This window comes from Macrobrachium rosenbergii, chromosome 43, assembly GCF_040412425.1.
Source record: "Macrobrachium rosenbergii isolate ZJJX-2024 chromosome 43, ASM4041242v1, whole genome shotgun sequence".
Classification (NCBI taxonomy): Eukaryota; Metazoa; Arthropoda; class Malacostraca; order Decapoda; family Palaemonidae; genus Macrobrachium; species Macrobrachium rosenbergii.
In genome coordinates, this window is record NC_089783.1 from 24,865,032 (window position 1) to 24,883,017 (window position 17,986).

At 37.3% G+C, this 17,986-nt stretch overlaps 1 protein-coding gene across 10 annotated transcripts in view; it reads left to right on the top strand.

Annotated features, from left to right (window-relative positions):
• Window positions 1-17,986, top strand: part of LOC136828667 (ATP-binding cassette sub-family C member 5-like) — a 323,720-nt gene that overhangs the window by 45,014 nt on the left and 260,720 nt on the right. For all 10 annotated transcript variants that reach the window (XM_067086736.1, XM_067086729.1, XM_067086727.1 and 7 more), the window contains exons 6-7: window positions 4,611-4,758; window positions 10,569-10,708. In XM_067086736.1, coding sequence (XP_066942837.1) covers window positions 4,611-4,758; window positions 10,569-10,708 — 288 coding nt within the window. The remainder of the gene's footprint in view (window positions 1-4,610; window positions 4,759-10,568; window positions 10,709-17,986) is intronic.

Here is a 17,986-nt window from a genome sequence, read left to right on the forward strand (position 1 = left end):
GTAGGTTGTGCAGACTTAGTGTATACAGCAATACCTTGCAGATGTGGGGTGTTAGGACAATAAATGAAGTCAGACCCCGGGATTAAAAACTGAACCTTTGACTTGTTACTGCTTACAAGGGTCTCAGATAGAACATCAAATCATAGTTACAGGCACAACTCTGGAAATCAAGAAAATTTGACCTTAAACCTCGAGTATTTGAGAAAAGTAGTCTGCATTTTTTTTTTTTTACAGTAATGAGTAGCAGGCCCAGGGTTCAGCTCAATGTCTCCCAAAAGAATTAAAATTAACAATATAAGTTAGTAGCAAAACTAATAATTAGACTCATAACAACTGCAACACAGTAAAAATCAACAGAACAATAAACAATATTATTAGAATTAGTAACAACACTATTTATGTTATTTACAAACATTTCAGTGAAAGTATAAATAAACCTGACCATAATTCATTGCAAAAAATGCCGGAAGAAACTGGTCGACAGGGTGGAGGTGGCACACCTTGAAAGGCAAATAAGAAACATGCCAGGTTTGTCACAACTGGGGAAGGGCAGTCAGGTGTGATTTAGAAATTATAAAAAGCCTAGAAGGAACAGGTTGGGTTAAGTAGAAGGTGCTTTCTTGATAATCCACCAGGCAGCTTTTACTTTCTCATCAGCCTGTCCTACACACTTTTCAGAAAAAGGGCTAAGTGAAAAAAAAGGGGGGAAAATGCTTAACTGTACCCTCAAGTAAGAGAACTCAAACCCAAGACCATAAAAGGTCACGGTACAATGGCTATGGCATAGTCCAAGGTTGGAAAACAAGGTTTTATATAAGCTATTTACCAAGTAATTACATAGCTATTAGTTTCTGTTAACCAGCAGATAGAATTTTGAAATTCACAGTAGCGCTACTTTTGTTTTAGCTAGGCGAGTGACTCCGCCCACTTTTGGGGTAAGAGAGGAACCAGCTTAGCAAACAAGCTCAATATATTTCTGCTGGCTGATGGCTGTGGTTACAGTGATTGGCAGCAGTGGTTTTTTGAAATTTCTCTTCTCTGTTGATCTTGGATCATTGGTGAAGTATTTGCTTTTTGGTAGCCTTTTCGGCACAGTTAATTAGTCAGGTTTTCTTTGAAGACTAGTATTACCAAATTTGACAATTATTTCGACTTTCTTTGACTCGACTTGTCAGCATGTCTGACTCAGGCTCTCAAAGTGTTAGGTATTGCAGTAAAGGCTGATACAAGACCCTCACACTCTCTGTACTTCTTGCAGGGGTCAAATATGTTCCCCTGAATTGACCTGTAATGAGTGTGTCTCTTGGGATCTGAAAATGTGGAAGACTTTGAATAGTCATTTGACAAAATTAGACAGGGATAAAAAGAGAAAAGCAGCGGCTAGAGCTAGTAGTAAGAAGACTTTAGCTAGTCAGGTGTCGGTAAAATCTTTGTCTGATAATTCTGATTCTTTATCCTTTGTTCCACTTGATCCCATGTCTCAATCTGTACCAATTACTCCTCACCCTGGGTCCGATACTCCTGATCCTGACCTCATCACCAGCCTTGAATTGAGAATTAATCTTGAGTTTGGATTACTCGTCGACACGATGGAGAACGTTGGTGCTTCTGTTAAAGTCCTAATGGACAGAGTGAATGTGAAAGGTGATAGTGAAGTGTTAATGGAGGAGGTGGCTGTCTGTCCTGCCAATTCTCCTAGGCCAGGGTCCCTGGCAAACTCCCCCAAACCTGGGAGGGGCCAAACTGGCAGCCCAAAGGAGGTCAGTGGGGTCTGCCCACACTGCAGTCACCCCCTCAGTCGTACCTGTTGCCAATTCCCAGGTCACGAAGAGCACCGCTGGAAAAGTGTCTATAGAAGTGGATTGTCTGTCCTCTAGTATTTCCAGCAGTGACTCAGTCCCAGGCACCAATGGCAAGGCAAATCTTGTCCTTTGAAAAGACGCGCCGCAGGCGCTTCTCAGCCTTCTGCTGTTCCAATTAAGAAGGCTAAAGAGGCTTCTCCAGAACATCTCCCTTCCTGTAGCTTCTGGGACAGTCCGGAATGTTTCTCCCAGGATCAACCAGTGTTAGTGGGACAGGTTCTGCCTTCTAAGCACACTGCTTCTCAGAAGCGCTCTTTGGCATCGAGAACTTCGTCTTCTTCTAAGCGCATCTTTTGTTTTGGAGGACTTGCCTAGACAGGTTGTGATGTCGGAACGCTCTCCAGTGCCCATGCGCCCAACTCCTGTTCTTGAAGTGCCTGTACAATCTGCTTTTCCTGAATCTTCTTTGGCGGAGAAGTCGTCTGTGGCACCAAGGCGCCCAGTGACGCCAGAACTTCCTTCTCCAGTGGTTCATGGTACTACTTCTGTTGTGGCTTCCTCCGAGCGCCATTCATCTGTTGCGCATCCATCGTCTTCTGAGTGCCTCTTTGCTGAGCTCTCTTTGGCTCATGAGCGTCCGTCAACTCCCGAGCGCCCATTGGCATCCAAGCGCCCACCGACTTCCGAGCACCTTGGTGCCCACTCCCCTCTTGTAGCAAGACGCTCCTTTGGTGCCCAAGGCTAATGCTGCTTCCAAGCGTCTGATTTCGTCCGTTTCTTCGGCAGCGCCAGTGTCTTCTTTGGTTCTACCTGCTCTGGCTACGACAGTTGCACCTTCTGTTTTGGATCCTTCTGTTCAGTCGATCCAACGCGAATTGAACAGTATCCTGGGCTTAGTTCAGAAAGTCCCATCGGTACCCCAGCCCATTGCGGATCTGTCACCAATCTCTTTGGAGGAAGAGGAAGTAGCGGGCCCTGTTTCCCCTCTGTCGCCTCCTTACTCGATTTTCTGCTGGTGACTTTTCCTGATCACTTCTCACCTGCAGCTCCAGCTTCGACGTACATAATGGATAACCCAATGCCTTCTTCAAGACTGCCTAAAATGGCACTGTCCTCTTCAGCTAAGAAGCTCTCCGTGAAGTGGAGAACTGGCTCTCGAGCAAGAGGGAGCAGGGAAGAGCCTCCTTTTCTTGCCCTCCATCTAGGCTGTCGCAGAGAAGATATCTTTCGTAAGTGACCAGAGAGGCTCCTTCCATGGGAGCACCTGCCTCCTCCCAGGGAGACTTCCGGTTTAGGTGACTCCTCCAGACAGTCAGCGTTCAGTGCAGCCAAGATTTTGTTCTCATCCTCGGAATTGGACCATCTGATCAAGTATTTGTTCAAGTCTTGGAAGTGCTCAGCTTTCTCAACTGGGCAGTAGGAGCTCTTGCTCATGAAGTGAAGGAGTGCCCTCATATCCCTGAAGACTTCCCTTCGGATTTTTTGGGAATCATCTCTTGCCTGGATAAGGGTATTAGAGATGGCTCTTTTGAGTTATCCTCCCTTTTTGCAATGGTTATTCTCAAGAAAAGGGAGCTTTAGTGTTCATACACCACAAAGGGAGTTTCTCCCACCCAGAAGTCTGCACTCCTTTTCTCACCTCTGGACAAGAAGCACCTTTTCCCTCAATCAACTGTGCTACAGTCTGTGGAAGTGGTATGATGGTTTATAATTTTTATGGTTGTTGGTGTAGGTAACGATATTATTTGGTGTTTTTTTTTTTAATTTGGTACTGCGCCCAGGGCAAGTGCAAATTTTTTCTTTGTTGCTTTTGAGTGTTCAGAAGATTCCTTCACTCAAAAGCTCCATTTTTAAAGTAGGGACTTATCTCAGCTATTCCGCTAAGTCACTACAGGTCAAGATGAGCACCAACCAGAAGGCAGTAATATCCTGCTGTAGGTCTCTTACAAGGTAAGGATACAACAAGCATTTTGCCAGAGTGAACAGATTTTGTTTCAGACTCATCTTTGTATCTAACTATTTTTGGAACAGAATATGTCCATTTATCCCACCCCCTATCAGTGTGGGATTCAGCTAAGTAATTACTTGGTAAGTTACATATGAGAAAATGGTATTTTCATAATAAAATTAAGTTTCATATATACTAACCAAGTAATTACAGTTCAGAGCCCTCCCTCCTCCCCTCAGATGGACATTAAGCACAAAAGAAGTGATTTTCTCTGTTTTGTTGCACCTATCGTTCCCCAACAGAGGGCAGGGTAGTTACCTACACTTAAAACAAATGATTCGCTACCACGAACTTCAAATTTTTAACTGCCAATTGAGTAGAGAGTATAGTTATGCAATTATGTAATTATGAAAATACCATGTTCACCCAAACAGGATGGGTCAGTAGACAATTCAGACTAAATGATCCTATTAATTTTTTAGTTTATTATAATATACTGTATTTCACAGAAACACTATACAACGGATAAGATCTTCATGTTGCAGTGTAATAAATATAAAATAATAAACTTAAACGTTCCTAACATTTGTTTATTATGAAAGTTTCTATATTTCACAGAACCACTATACAATAGATAAGATCTTTATGTGGCAGGGTAATAAATAAAATAATGAAGTTAAACGTTGCTAAATAAAATTAATAGGACATCCAAAGTTTTCATCGAATGTACAGTAGATATATCTTATAGAACTTTTTTGCTCTTAACAATCCAGCTGGAACCATTATCTTGTTGTGTATAGTTATAATTTTTATTTAAGATTAAATATGCTCTTTTAATTCACTGCAAAGTTTAATTTCAGGTTGGAAATGTTATGGAATGAAGAAGTCAAGAAAATGGGTAAAGATAGTGCTTCATTCCATAGGGTTGTTTTACGCTTTATAAAAACAAGACTCATTATTGGCATCTTGATTTTTATTTTCACCCTTACGTTGGGCTTCATCGGACCAGTAAGTGACTTTTATTTTGTTTTTTGTAAATAAATTTCGTAGTAATTGTATTTGATAGTCTTAGAAAGATAAATTTGTCAATATTTTTATTTGGTGTATTTATATAATTACTGTTCTTTTCCAGGGAAATCCAGTCCTTATATACCAGCTGTTACTTTTTAATGCCCATACAGGAAATTTTGTCATACCAGTTGCCTGGTTATATGTCAGTAATGTAAGCTTTGCTTAGGCCGTACCTAGCCTGTGCAGTTGTCTTTGATTTCAGTCTGTTCAATTTATGTCTGTGCACCTGTATGACCAACAAAATTTCTAAGAAGTATGAGTGAAAAAATGGTAAAAAGGCTTCCAGATTAAGTATAAATGATTAAGCACACTTGAAAATTAAAAAATAAAGATGGATAAATGAGTATTAAATTTGCAAATGTAATGTAGACTGTCTACAACTTATGTCCATTTTTATTTTGAAAAGTGAATTTTATATAAGTGACTTACCCAGTAATTACATAGCTATAGTTTTCCACATGCGGCAGCCTAAATTCAAATTTTGCAGGTGGCGCTTTGATTGCTCAGTGTAGGCGCACAGTACCATCCCCTAACAGCAATACCAGGAACGACTTAGCTAACCACCGCATTCTGCTTTTTGTAGTACTCGATTAAACATCATGTGCTTACTGCAGCTTATTCTTATTTTCTGGTTATTTCACCGGATTTCAGTAGTATTACACAACCACCAGAACGCGTATTTCATAGCCTTCGAGCAGAGTTCTTTCAGGATGAGTTTTTTTTTTTTTCTTCTTCTTCTTCTTCTTCATTACCTTGATTTAGATTCATTAACAATCCAGTAATAGTTTGGTCTTAAAAGTAATTCTTGAACGTTTCACCATTCCGTTAAGCCAAAACTTTTCCATTTATGTTTTGCTTGCCGGGCTTTGGCTATTCTATTAGGCCAAAAACTTTTGCATCCATGATTTATTTACTGGGCATAGGCTGCCCCCAGCTACTGGTAAGTGATTGCCTTAAAAGTAATTCTTGGATGTTACGTCATTCTGTTAGGCCAAACTTTTGCCTTTAGGATTTGTTTACCGCCATGCTATTTGCAAGCCGCCAGTAAATAATTACTTTCAAAGTAATTATTGAATGTTACGCAATTCCTTTAGGCCAAACATTTACGAATTATTTTTTTTTTTATCAGGCCTAGGCATCTCGCAATCCTCTGGTAAATTATTTTAAAGTAATTCTTAAATGTTACGCCATTCCTTTATGCCAAAACGTTTGTAATTTGTTTTGTTTGCTGGGCCTGGGCTACTCATCACACTTTCCTTTGCAGAGAACTGAAAAGTTTAGTGGCTGGAACATAGTAAGGAGAGAATGGTGTGAATGTTTGGCTACAGTGAGCCTTAATAGGAAACGTTCTTGACAGCTGAGTTTCGGCTACCGGTTCTTGCTTCAGCAGTACTTTGGAACATTACAGAAAAGGTTCGAATGGCTCTAGTGTACAGAAGTATTTTTTCTGGTATCACGCAGTCATGAATGTTCCACATCTGTAGCTCCTAGCCTCCAGCACTGACCACTAGTGATGGGCGTAATCGGTTACTGGATTCGATCTCTAATTAGAGAATAAAAACACATTGTTCTACAGTGTTAGAGTCAGATTTGCTTTGATACTTTAATGCTAAAACTACTTTTTATATTAATATGACAAATTCAACAATAATTTGTATTTTCCTAACGTACAAACCCAGCATCATGTGATAGGAGTATCCTTAGGCACGCATGCGCAGACGGCTATGGTAAACTAGTTTTTTATAAGAATTTATCATTTGTTTTAGAAGATACATGCACATTTGTTATCTTGAAATGCATGCATGTCTGGACATATAAAATGCTAATGTTATTCATACATTTTATGCATGTTTTTATGCTCAGATACCAGAAATTGCTATATAGATATAAAAAAAGTAGTTAGCAATCGATTACTAATTGATTATTTTTCATGAAAGTAATCAGTAACCACGATTACCAAAAATCAACGAAACGCCCACCATTAGCCTCCACCCGCCTCCTGTTTCCTCCCGCCACCACGCGTACAGGAATGACCGCCACCTGCCTTCTGCCTCCACATGCCTTCTGCCTCCTCCCGCATATAATGATAGTATGCTCGTGTCTTTCAGTGTGATCATGCTCAGCAGAGGCTAAGTGAAATATGGTGTAGTGTATTTGTCCAAAATAAAACTATCCAAGTTTGCAAGTGCTTTCCTCTCCAAGAATGACATACATCGTCAAGTTACTGGCAGAATGCAGTAACCCTGAAAAATCAGTTATCAGAAATATAAAGAAAACTCTATAACGGCAGTCCCCAGTTAACGGTGGGAGTTCCATTCTCGGCCAAGCGCCACTAACCTAAAATTGTCAGTAACCAGACCATCACAGTAATTATGGTGATAAATGGCATTTATGATGCTGTAACCATTTACTGATGCCGATAAACTGCTTACCGACACCGAAAATCACTTACCAACACCAATAAACCGCATGCTAATGCCGATAAACCACCTACTGATGCTGATAAACCACTTATCAGTGCCAAAAATCTGGTTAACGACGTTGTTAGCCAAGCCCCATAAAACCAGAACGCTGCTAACTGATGCTACCAATAAGCTGGGACTACCTATATAAATTGAATGCAGCTGGTACAGCTATCACCTTCAATACTAATTATTATTGCTGATTTGTGATAAGTAATTTAGTAGAATCTTAAGTTTGTGTCCTATAAAGTAAGATGAATGCCATATGTGGTTTGGCCTTGTAAATAAGCTTGTTGCTTAGGCAGATGATGCTTCTCTCTTTGCATTGATTACATCTAAGTGTAGACCTGTGATAAATGAATATCTTAACATAGAGTTTGGTTAAACTGATACACATAACAAACTACAATAAACCCCGCGTATTTGCGGGGATGCATACCGCACCCCCCCACGAATAGCTAGAATCCGCAAAGACTTAAAACCCTTCTAAAAACACTTAGAACTGCCTATTTTGATAGTTTAAACACGAAAAACTCTAAAAATGCTTGTACCTGAGTATTTTAATAGTTTTATCACAAAAAGTGCATTTAGTCATGAAAATGATATGAAAGTACTGTAATTAGTGAATATTCCTCAGTGAAAAATACCATGAATGAGCAAATTTTCCTCGAATAATGGGTAGATACGTTCCACAGAGAAATTTGCGAATACGTGAGTCCGCGAATAGTGAGACCGCGAATACGGGGGGTTTACTGTATGGGGATGAGATTAAATTCTAACAAACTTGAGGTGTGTGGTGATGAAAATTTAATTTAAACTCTAACAAAACTTGAGGTATGCCTTTTAGTAGGTCAAGGATACTGGGCCCCTCCCTAAACATCTTTTTCACTGACAGAGTTTATTTACTAATTGTATTTCAATAGAATTATAGGGGCCATTTACAATATATTTTTTTGGAATCACATCTATTCTATCCCTTATTGATCTGCACTAAAAATTGGCATTTAGAGAGTCATGATTTATGGTAACCTGTTTATCCTGAGGAGATTTTTGTATTTTATTCTGAAATGTTTTGAGATCTAAAATGATTTCTTGAGAGATCTTGTGACTGGATAGTCTTTTGGGTCTGAATGCTGACCAGTGGTTGTTTCTTTAGAGCTGCAGTAATCTTAGCCAAAAATGACTGTGGGGCACCAGTTTCTGTACCGAGAGTTGGCTGATTATCCTTAACCACCACCATGCAAGAGCTTGAAAATTGAGGATTTAATAGAAGACTTAATGTGACCTATGAATTATGTCCAGAGTCGGTCATACCAGAGCAATTGAGGTGTCAGCTTCATTACCCAAGTAACTAGCCATCTTGTATGGAAGTAGGTCTGTCTTTGCTCAGTTAATAACTATAGTTAGATGAAGACATGGAGATACAGTTCAGTGAGGCTGTGAAGGAAAATTTGGGGTTCAGCCACTGAAGAGACCATTATCAATGGCCCCATACGGGGTTAGTGCCGTCAGTGTACCTCATGCAGCGCATAGTAGGAATTACTGAAGGTTCTTTGCAGTATCCCTTCGGCCCTAGCTGCAACCCCTTTCATTCCTTTTACTGCATCTCTGTTCATATTCTCTTTCTTGCATCATACTTTCCACCCTCTCCTAGCAATTATTTCATAGTGCAACTGCTAGGTTTTCCTCCTGTAACAGCTCCTGACCTCATAGGTTCCAGTGCTTGGCCTCTTGCTTAAATTTTATATTTTTCTCTATATATTATCAGTGGTTGTTACTTACATCATTAACCTGCTGTATGCCAAGATATCAGCTGGGGCTAATACCCATGTGAAAACTTCAGGGGCTGCTGTAAGACCAGACAAGATCCCTGAATAGGAAGAACTTGTCCTGTCACAAGAATGACCTGGAGAATATAAGATACACCTTTGAGAGTGCTCCATTCTCCACTTCAGCTGTGAGAAGAGTAACAGAAGTGCCCAGCTGGTTTACTCATGACATTCGACAGGAAGCCTACCAACCCTGAACTCTTGCCTCAGTGTGCAGTTGGTGTTCCCTGAAATGTACAAAACAGGCTATATTGGTAGTTTTTTCAGGGCCTTTCCTGTTGTTCCATATGGGTCAAGTACTATGTAAGTGATTAAGCAAGCTACATGAATCTTTATTAATTAGCTGGTTTCCAAACAGATTCACAATCATTATAACAAGAATCAGATGTGAATCCTTCCTAGTTACCATGAAAATCTTGGTATCCACCCTTGATAAATGAAGACCTCCCTGCCTCTTTGAGGCAATATACATACAGACATAGACACCCACATTGAATATCATGAAATAAAATCTTAACTTCATCAGTTCTTGTGCCAGCTCTCTCCTCATAACCAACCCAGGTGGCAGCTACAAGAAAGCCTCCCGCTATAACAAGATCCTCCCATTACCCCTGAAACTCGGGACTTCTATACCACCCAGTAAGAGAACAAGACACAGCATGTCAGCGAATGCCAGTCTGGTAAAGGATTGATCAGTTAAGGTTTGAGAAATGAGACCATGGTGAAACCAGAAGTTTTGTATATTAACCAATATATCTGTATTTTTATGTTACTATTCCCCAGTGATTATGTGTAGAAACTACATTAAATAGTCACATTAGAGTCAGTGTAAATTAGTTCATGCAGACTTGTTTCTATTCCTTTAAGGCCAGATACATAGATTAGGAAAATATAAAAAAAACTACAGAATAATACAGAGGAAGTATAGTGAAGACAATAATTATTCTGAGCGATGATAGCGCAGACATCAACATGAGCTCTCCTGAGTATCTGTGTATTAACTTGCCATTCCCTCCTTTTTTGGTTAGTCCACTAGTTTCTGGTTCAGACATTGTATTAAACCAGCAGGTCCTTATGCATGACCCACCTTTTAGTGATCACATATTTTTAAGTGGGTTTATGCCAAAACAAATTTATTTCCAGTTCTGTATATTCTTATTAAATGATCCAACCAGAGAACCGTTCATACTTGTGTCATCCAATCAGAGAACTGTTCATACTTCAGTTGCCATCCTGTTCAAGTAGATGGTGTATTAGACCTTGTAACAGTTATTTGCGAATCTTTCACCCTCTAAAGCAGGAGGTTCTTGTTTTTCTTTTTATTTTTATATAAGGGTACGATGCTTTTGGTCACCAGTTTGAATTGATGGGATTAAATAAGGCAATGGTTTGTGCTAAGAAAGCATAAAATTGATCTTAATGTATTGCCATGCATTTTATTTTCATTGTTCCGCAGACGATATTCATGCGCTACCTTATTACGTGGTTGTCTTCTGAGGAACCTATCACTACTGGTTTAATATGGACTGTTGGACTAGTACTTTCAGAGTTTGTCCGTATCCTCATGTTTGGTCTGGTTTGGTCTGTCAATTACAGGTGAGTATTTTACTCATAAAAATACTGTCAATCTTAGATTAATATTTGAGTTTTGTTCCAGGACCCTCCATGTCAGCCAGAAAATGCATAGATTGAAATCCCTAAATAAAATGCTTTATTACTGTATACTGTGTCGGGTATTATTTATGACCATTAAAAGTGTGTAGAAATAGTTGATTGGAGAATGGTAATTTCATTCGTGGGAGAATAGTCGAATTGACTAGTTCGTTTGGTTCTTACTTTTTGTCCCCATTTTTTGGTGTTCGTTTATGGACGGAAAGTAAACTGAATGATTGCCGTTTGTTAATATTAAATGTAAATGCTTAACTTTCCCATTTTTATATTCTAATTGAAATAATTAATTTAATGTTAAATGTATTCCTTATAAGGAAACAGTTTTGTTTTCCGTCTTTATTTTTCAACGTTGTTCGAGAGTTTTGGACAAAGTGAAAGAAAACGGAGTTGTTGGCGGTTTTGATCCGACAAAGAGTCTTTAGTCTTGCGGTACCAGTCGGACAAAAGAACGGGTGTTCTTTCGCTTAAAAAGTGAATTCAAGAACTTTAAAATTCGAAGGACATGTAAAGAAATTGATCTAGAAGATGGTGCAGGTAAGTTGAGAGATAAAGACTTCCCTAAAATTGATTTGAGTTAGATAATTCTAACATATTCGAATTTTAAAAATTTCACTCCATAAGATTTCAGTTTACTTTTTTTCGTCTTGTTTGTTTTGTTTTTTGTGGCCATGACTTGTTATTGGTCATAGTTGGGTGCGTAGGTTGTCCGACTTATGTTTAAGAGAATGTGACGGGTTCAATTACATCTGTAAAGGGGGTGCAACCTTTGAAAACATCAAGGTTGAGGTAGAGCGGTATTTCGCTAACCCTAGAAGGTCTAGGCCTAGTCGCATCTTTGTGTTCCTGGGCAGCAATGATTTGGATGCTATCCACAGTACTGCGGAGGTATGGAAAGTAGAACAGTGTTGTGAGGCTTTTGCTGAATTACTGAAAAGTTGTGTCCTGATGCTAAACTAATTTTTGCCCAAATAGAGGATAGATTCTTTTGGAACCACTGTGAAAGTTTTGGCTGACGTTGCGGCAGGATTTCAAGGCTAAATCTAATAAATTCAATAAGTGGTTGAATAAATGGTCAGGCAAGGATAGTTTGTTTATAATGAAAGGGTTAAGGATTTTCCGACCCACGCCTTTATGCCAGGGATGGAGTACACCTCAATATTGATGGTAATGAGAAGTTGGCTCGGAGAATGGCTGACTTTAGTATGAGCAAAAGCCTAAAGTAAAGTTAGTCTAGCTGTTCTAGTGTCAAGTATATTTTTTTCTCTAGGCTCATTTGGTTTTTGTAATGTTAGGATTTTTTTGTATACTGTTGTTATTCCTTATAAGGAAAGGAGCAGTATTGGTCCTTACTTGTACTTGTATTAATTTAAGCTTAGATTAAGTTTATTTAGGTTAAGTTAGTAACCTTTTCATTTAAATAACCTGTTGATTAGCCTAGCTGATGTTAAGTGCAATCTAAATTATTTTTGATCAAGTTTCAGGTAGGCTAGCCTAGTTTTGCTGTTAGCATAGTAAAGTTGTACATTTTTTTTTTTTTTTCTCTGTCTCTCTCATTAGGGAGTAATTGATGATAACTTGCTTTGCATTGACTTGAATAAGTTAAGTTTAGATTTTTTCTTTGGGTAATTTAGTTGGTTAATAGCATTGTTCAAGATGACTAATTCTGAAATAAAAAGTTAATTAAAAGGAGGGCTTATGTTAAGGGTTTAATAACTCTTGATATTAAGAAGGTTGACTTTTTAAAGGACGATCAAATTAATAGTCATTTGTTACAAGAATTTATTCAGTAAAATTGATGCTAATTTAGCAATAGTTGAGAATTTTGACGAAAGCATTTGTGAAATTGCTGCTGAAGATGAACTAGAGAGTATTATGCAAGCAGCAAGAGATTATCATTATGAAATACAGAAAACTCTGTCAGAATTTAGAGTAAAATTTGATAATTTGTTTGGAGATAAGAATACTCCTCAAAATAGTTCTAGTAAAATTGTAAAATTACCTCTCCTCCTATTCAAATTCAGAAGTTTGAAAACAATGCAGTTAATCCATTTGCCTATTTTAACTTTAAGAAGGCTTTTAATAATGCTTTGGCTGGTATGCCTAACTTAACTAATGCTCAAAAGTTTATTTATTTAAAGGGTTATTTGTTAGGTGAAGCGTTAAGTATAGTAGAAAACATTACAGTAAATGATGAGGGTTTTGATTTGGCTTTTAAGCAATTAGATCTTAATTTTCTGGATGAAGACAACATAATTGATCAAGTAATAGGTGAAGTTTTGAACACTTCTGAAGTAAAATCTCTTAGTGAAGTAGAATCTTTGGTTAGGTCTTTGAATAATAAATTCATTGACTTGAAGGGACTTGGTATAGATCTGATTGAAGTCGATTCGGCTGCTCTATTGCTAATTAGCAAAATTGTAAATAGGAAACTTCCTAGAAATTTTTGATAGAACTCTCTAGAACTACAGGATCTTCTTATCCTAATTTTAACCAGTTGTTAGATAATTATCAGAGTATTATTGCACGCCTTAGTTTAGGTCATAATGAAAATTCTGGTGCAAAACCTAAAGTTAAATATGAAGGTAAAGACCGTAATTTCCAACAATCAAAGTATAATAATAAATCTACTGCTAGTAATGATTCTAATAAAGTTCAATTTACCAGTAAACCTTTATCTTCTGGTAGATGTAAATTTTGTAAAAGAAACAGGTCATAACTCTTCTAAATGTACTAGGTTTGATACTTTGCAAGCTAGGAAGAATAGAGCTGAAGAGCTAACTTTATGCATTAAATGCTTGAGTGATAGGCATAGGGCCTCGGAATGTCCGGGAAATAAATCATTGTTACCTTATAAATGTTTTTCTTGCAATAAATCTGAACATCATGGAGCAATGTGTCCTCATGCTATTAATTTTTGGTAAAAAGTATTAAGTTGTCAATCAGGGTCTGAAATATTTGTTCCCTTTATTACACTCAAAGTTGGTAGGGGTAGAAATCTTTTAAATGTTGTTTTCTATTAGACACTGGAGCCCAGTTTAGTGTTATTAATAAACAAATTGTTGATTGTAAATTGGGAGATTATTGTGGTGCTCCTTTATCTAGGTTAGTTTCTTCTTTTGGGTTGCCAGCTAGAGTTAGTGAGGGATTTCATTTGGTAGCTGATTTAACAATGCCTTGTGGGAGAAAGTCTAGTTGTCTTTCTTTTTTGCATTGGAAAATTTTAGTCTTTCCTCCAAATTCCTATGTTGCCTTCTGTAGTTGAAAATTTGGAATCTGCAGGTTATTCTGTATGTAATAATTACCCAGGAAGAAATTCTGAAATTGTAAATATATTAGGTATCCTAGGGAATGATATCCTTCAGGAATTTAGTCAGTTAGAATTAAACTCTGTAGAGTTGTTTAATATTAAGGTTAGAGTAATTAAGTTGGCCAATGGGGTTATTCCATTTGGTACAGTAGTCAATTTTGTTCATCCTTCACAAAGGAAGCTTTTTATGAGAGAATTGATTCTTATGAACCTTGTGTTAGAGATAAACCAGTAAGGGAGGTAGAGTCTTGTCCTATAGTTGATAGTAATAAAGTCTTGGAAAAATAGACCAAGAGGTAATGGTAAAACTGAATCTGTTAGGTTTATTCCTAATAAGGAGATTAAATATGTACCTGAATGTAACAGAGAATCTAGAGTTTTTATAATTCTTCCCTTAATTTGGAGATTGAACAGACTTCTAAGCCTGATAAGATTAGACTTCTGGAATTTGTTCCTCCTAAGCAACTTGGAAAACAGAAGTTATTAGTAAATTTGCAGTTAATCCAGTAGGCTATAAGTTCGATCCATTGAATGATATCTTTCCTGATTCTTGTGTCGAGTATGGACTCGACAATTTCTACAACCTGGAATCGATTGGGATTAAAGATGAAAATTCCCTTCCTTATGAAGATCAACAAGTTGCTGAATTTGCTAAATCTATTTCTTATCATGAAGGACATTATCACGTTCAGTTACCATGGAAAAAGGATTTAATTGAAAAAGTCCCTAACAATTTAAAGATTTCTTTGGCAGTTGCTGAGCGGATTTACTCTAAATTAGAAGATCAGAATATATCCTCTAAATATGAGGAAGTTTTTGATAGACAGGAGGAGCTTGGCATTATTGAGCCTGTTAAAAATAGAGCCGCAGGCCAAGTATTCATTCCTCATCGTCCTGTCATAAGAAAGGATGAAAATGCCACCACTAAAATCCGTCCTGTATTCAATTGTAGTTTAAAGGTGGGAAAAGCTCCTTCATTAAATGAAGCCGCTTTTCCTGGTATTGATTTGATGAACAACTTGTTGTCATTAGTTTTGTATTTCAGGAATAATGATTATGTAGTAGTAGCTGATATAGTGAAGGCTTTTCTCCAAGTTAGGTTATCTTTAGAGTCTGATCGAAATAGATTTTGTTTCTTTAGAAAGATAAATGGGAAGTTTGTTGCTTATAGGTATAATACCATAATTTTGGGATTTGTAAGTTCTCCTTTTATATTGAATTATATTATTCAACATCATTTGTCTAGTTATAGAGGGAATGAAGTAGCTTCTCTGATTAAAGACAAATTTTATATGGATAACTTGGTGCTCTCTTCTAATCAGGGAGCCCAGATGCCATTTATTATCAATTCTATTAAGGAAATTATGAATTCAGGGGGGTTGCCTTTACGGGAGTGGGTTCTAATTGTCCTGCTTTGTTATCTACTCTTGATGAAGGTGAAAAGGTAGCTTCTTCTGAAATGAAGATTTTAGGATATATTTATGACTCTAACCAGGATACCTTACAATTAAAGGTTAAGCAATTGAACAAGGGTGCTTCCTCAAAGCGTCAGATTTTGTCAGCTTTATCTTCTGTCTTTGACCCTATTGGCATATTTGCACCTATAATGCTGCAGGGCAAGCTTATTATTCACAAGTTGTGCCAACAAGTTTCGGACTGGGATGAAACAGCTAGTGCTGAAATTTCTAAGTTATGGAGTAAATTTTGTAGTTCTTACAGTGAGGTTAGTCAAGCTTCTTTTTCCAGACAAACTTATAAAACTGATGCTCCTGTCAAGCTGTTTTTGTTTGCAGATGCTTCTAAGGAAGCTTATGGTTGTGCTATGTATGCTGTGCAAGGTGGTCATAGTTCCTGATATTTGCTAAGACTAAAGGTTAGCCCTATTAAGGATAAAACTCTCCTGACTTTAGAACTTTTGGCTGCTCAATTAGCTTTGAAGTGTTTTGATACTATTTTTGAAAATAATCTATTAAATTGTACTAAAATTGAAAGCATAACTCTTTTTATAGATAGCCAAGTAGTTCTTAGTTGGATTCTTTCTAATAGGGCTCCTAAGAGAAACACATTTGTGAATAATAGGTTGAAGGAAATTTCTAATCTGTTAGATAGGATTTCTGATAGATATTGTAGAGTTTCATTAGCTTATATTCCTTCATCTAGCAATCAGGCTGATTTACTTACTAAACCTTGTACTTGTAAGCATTTTCTTGAAAATTTCAGTCTTTGGATCAAAGGGCCTTCTTGGTTGAATTCTCCTGACGAGTGGCCTAAGGGTCTTTTGGGTTGTATTCCTGATAATGTGAAGGGTGACTTAATTTCTCCTGTAATGTTCCTAAAAGGAACCTCTTGTAAATATTAGTCATTTTTCTAGTTTTTCTAGGCTTATAAGTGTAGTTTTCTAAGGTATTTACTGTTGTATATAAGTTTAGGAAAATTCAAGCTGACCTGTTGAGGCAGCTTCTAATTACCTTATATAAGGTTAATGCAAGAGGAAGCTTTTCCTCTTGAATTATCTTATCTAAAGAGTAGAAATTCTTTAGTTGAAGTTCACCTTTAGTTAGGCAGTTTAATTTGTTTCTGGATGACAATGGTATAATGCGAACTAAAGGTCGGATTGATAAAAACATTACTTTAAAATTTGATATTGTCAATCCTATTCTTGTGGATAAGAAGCATCATTTGACCCGGTTGTTGATTTATTATGCCCATTGTAAGTCTATGCATATGGGTTTGCAATCCACTCTTAGTGTTTTGCGCATGGTTTGTGGATTGTGAAGGCTAGGCAAGCAGTTTTGTCTGTCCTTAAGATTGTATTGTATGCAAGCGTTATAATGCTAGCACAGTGAAGTATCCTTCTCCTTCTTCGCTTCCTTCTTCCAGGGTTAATTTGAGTGTGCCTTTTGCTCATACTGGTGTGGACTATACAGGCCACTTATGGTTGAGGGAGAAAATGGAGAAAAATTTAAGGTGTACATTCTTATTTTCACTTGTTTCAATACTAGAGCCATACATTTGGAAGTTGTCCAGTCTATGTCAACCTCGGAATTTATATTAGCTTTCATTAGATTTTCTAATAGGTTTGGTGTTCCTGTTGCTGTTTATTCAGATAATGCTAAGTCCTTTGTTCAGGCTGGTAATATAATTGAACAGTTACTTACTTCTTCTGAATTTGAGAAGTTTAGAGTCGCTTCAATTTCTCATAAGACTATCCCTGTGTACGCAGCGTGGTATGGTGCTGTTTGGGAAAGATTAATTAAAACAGTTAAGCATTGCCTTTTAAAACTCTTGGTAGATTTACTCCTTCATTTTCTGAATTTGTCACTTTCCTCTCTGACATTCAGAAAATTTTGAATAATAGGCCTTTAACTTATAGATCTTGTCAAAATGAATTAGATATAATTTCTCCTAATCATTTCTTGGTTGGCAGATTTATTCCTTCATTAATGTTTGGTGATTCTGAAGTGGGAGTATGGTGAGGAGGATGAGTATTCTTCTCTCCTTGCTCGTACTTTGGAAACTAGGGATGGACTTTATGAAAGCTTTAAGGAAAGGTGGCTTTCAGAATATCTAGTAAGTTTGAAAGAAAAGGATAGATCATCTTTTCATCCTCCAAGAAAATGGGAAAAAGGAAATTGCTCTGTTTAAATTACCTTCCAAATCTAGAACTTATTGGCCATTGGTTAGAATTGTTGAAACATTCAGTGATAACGAAGGTGTTGTACGTACTGTTCGTATTGTTAAGCCTGATAAAAGTGAAAATGAAGTTAATGTTAGTTTTTTAATACCTTTAGAATTATATTCTGAACTTAATGATCCTAATTTATATGTTCAAATTGAAGAACAAGAAGAAAATGTTAGTGAGTTGGAGACAGATGAAATACCTGACACTGAAACAG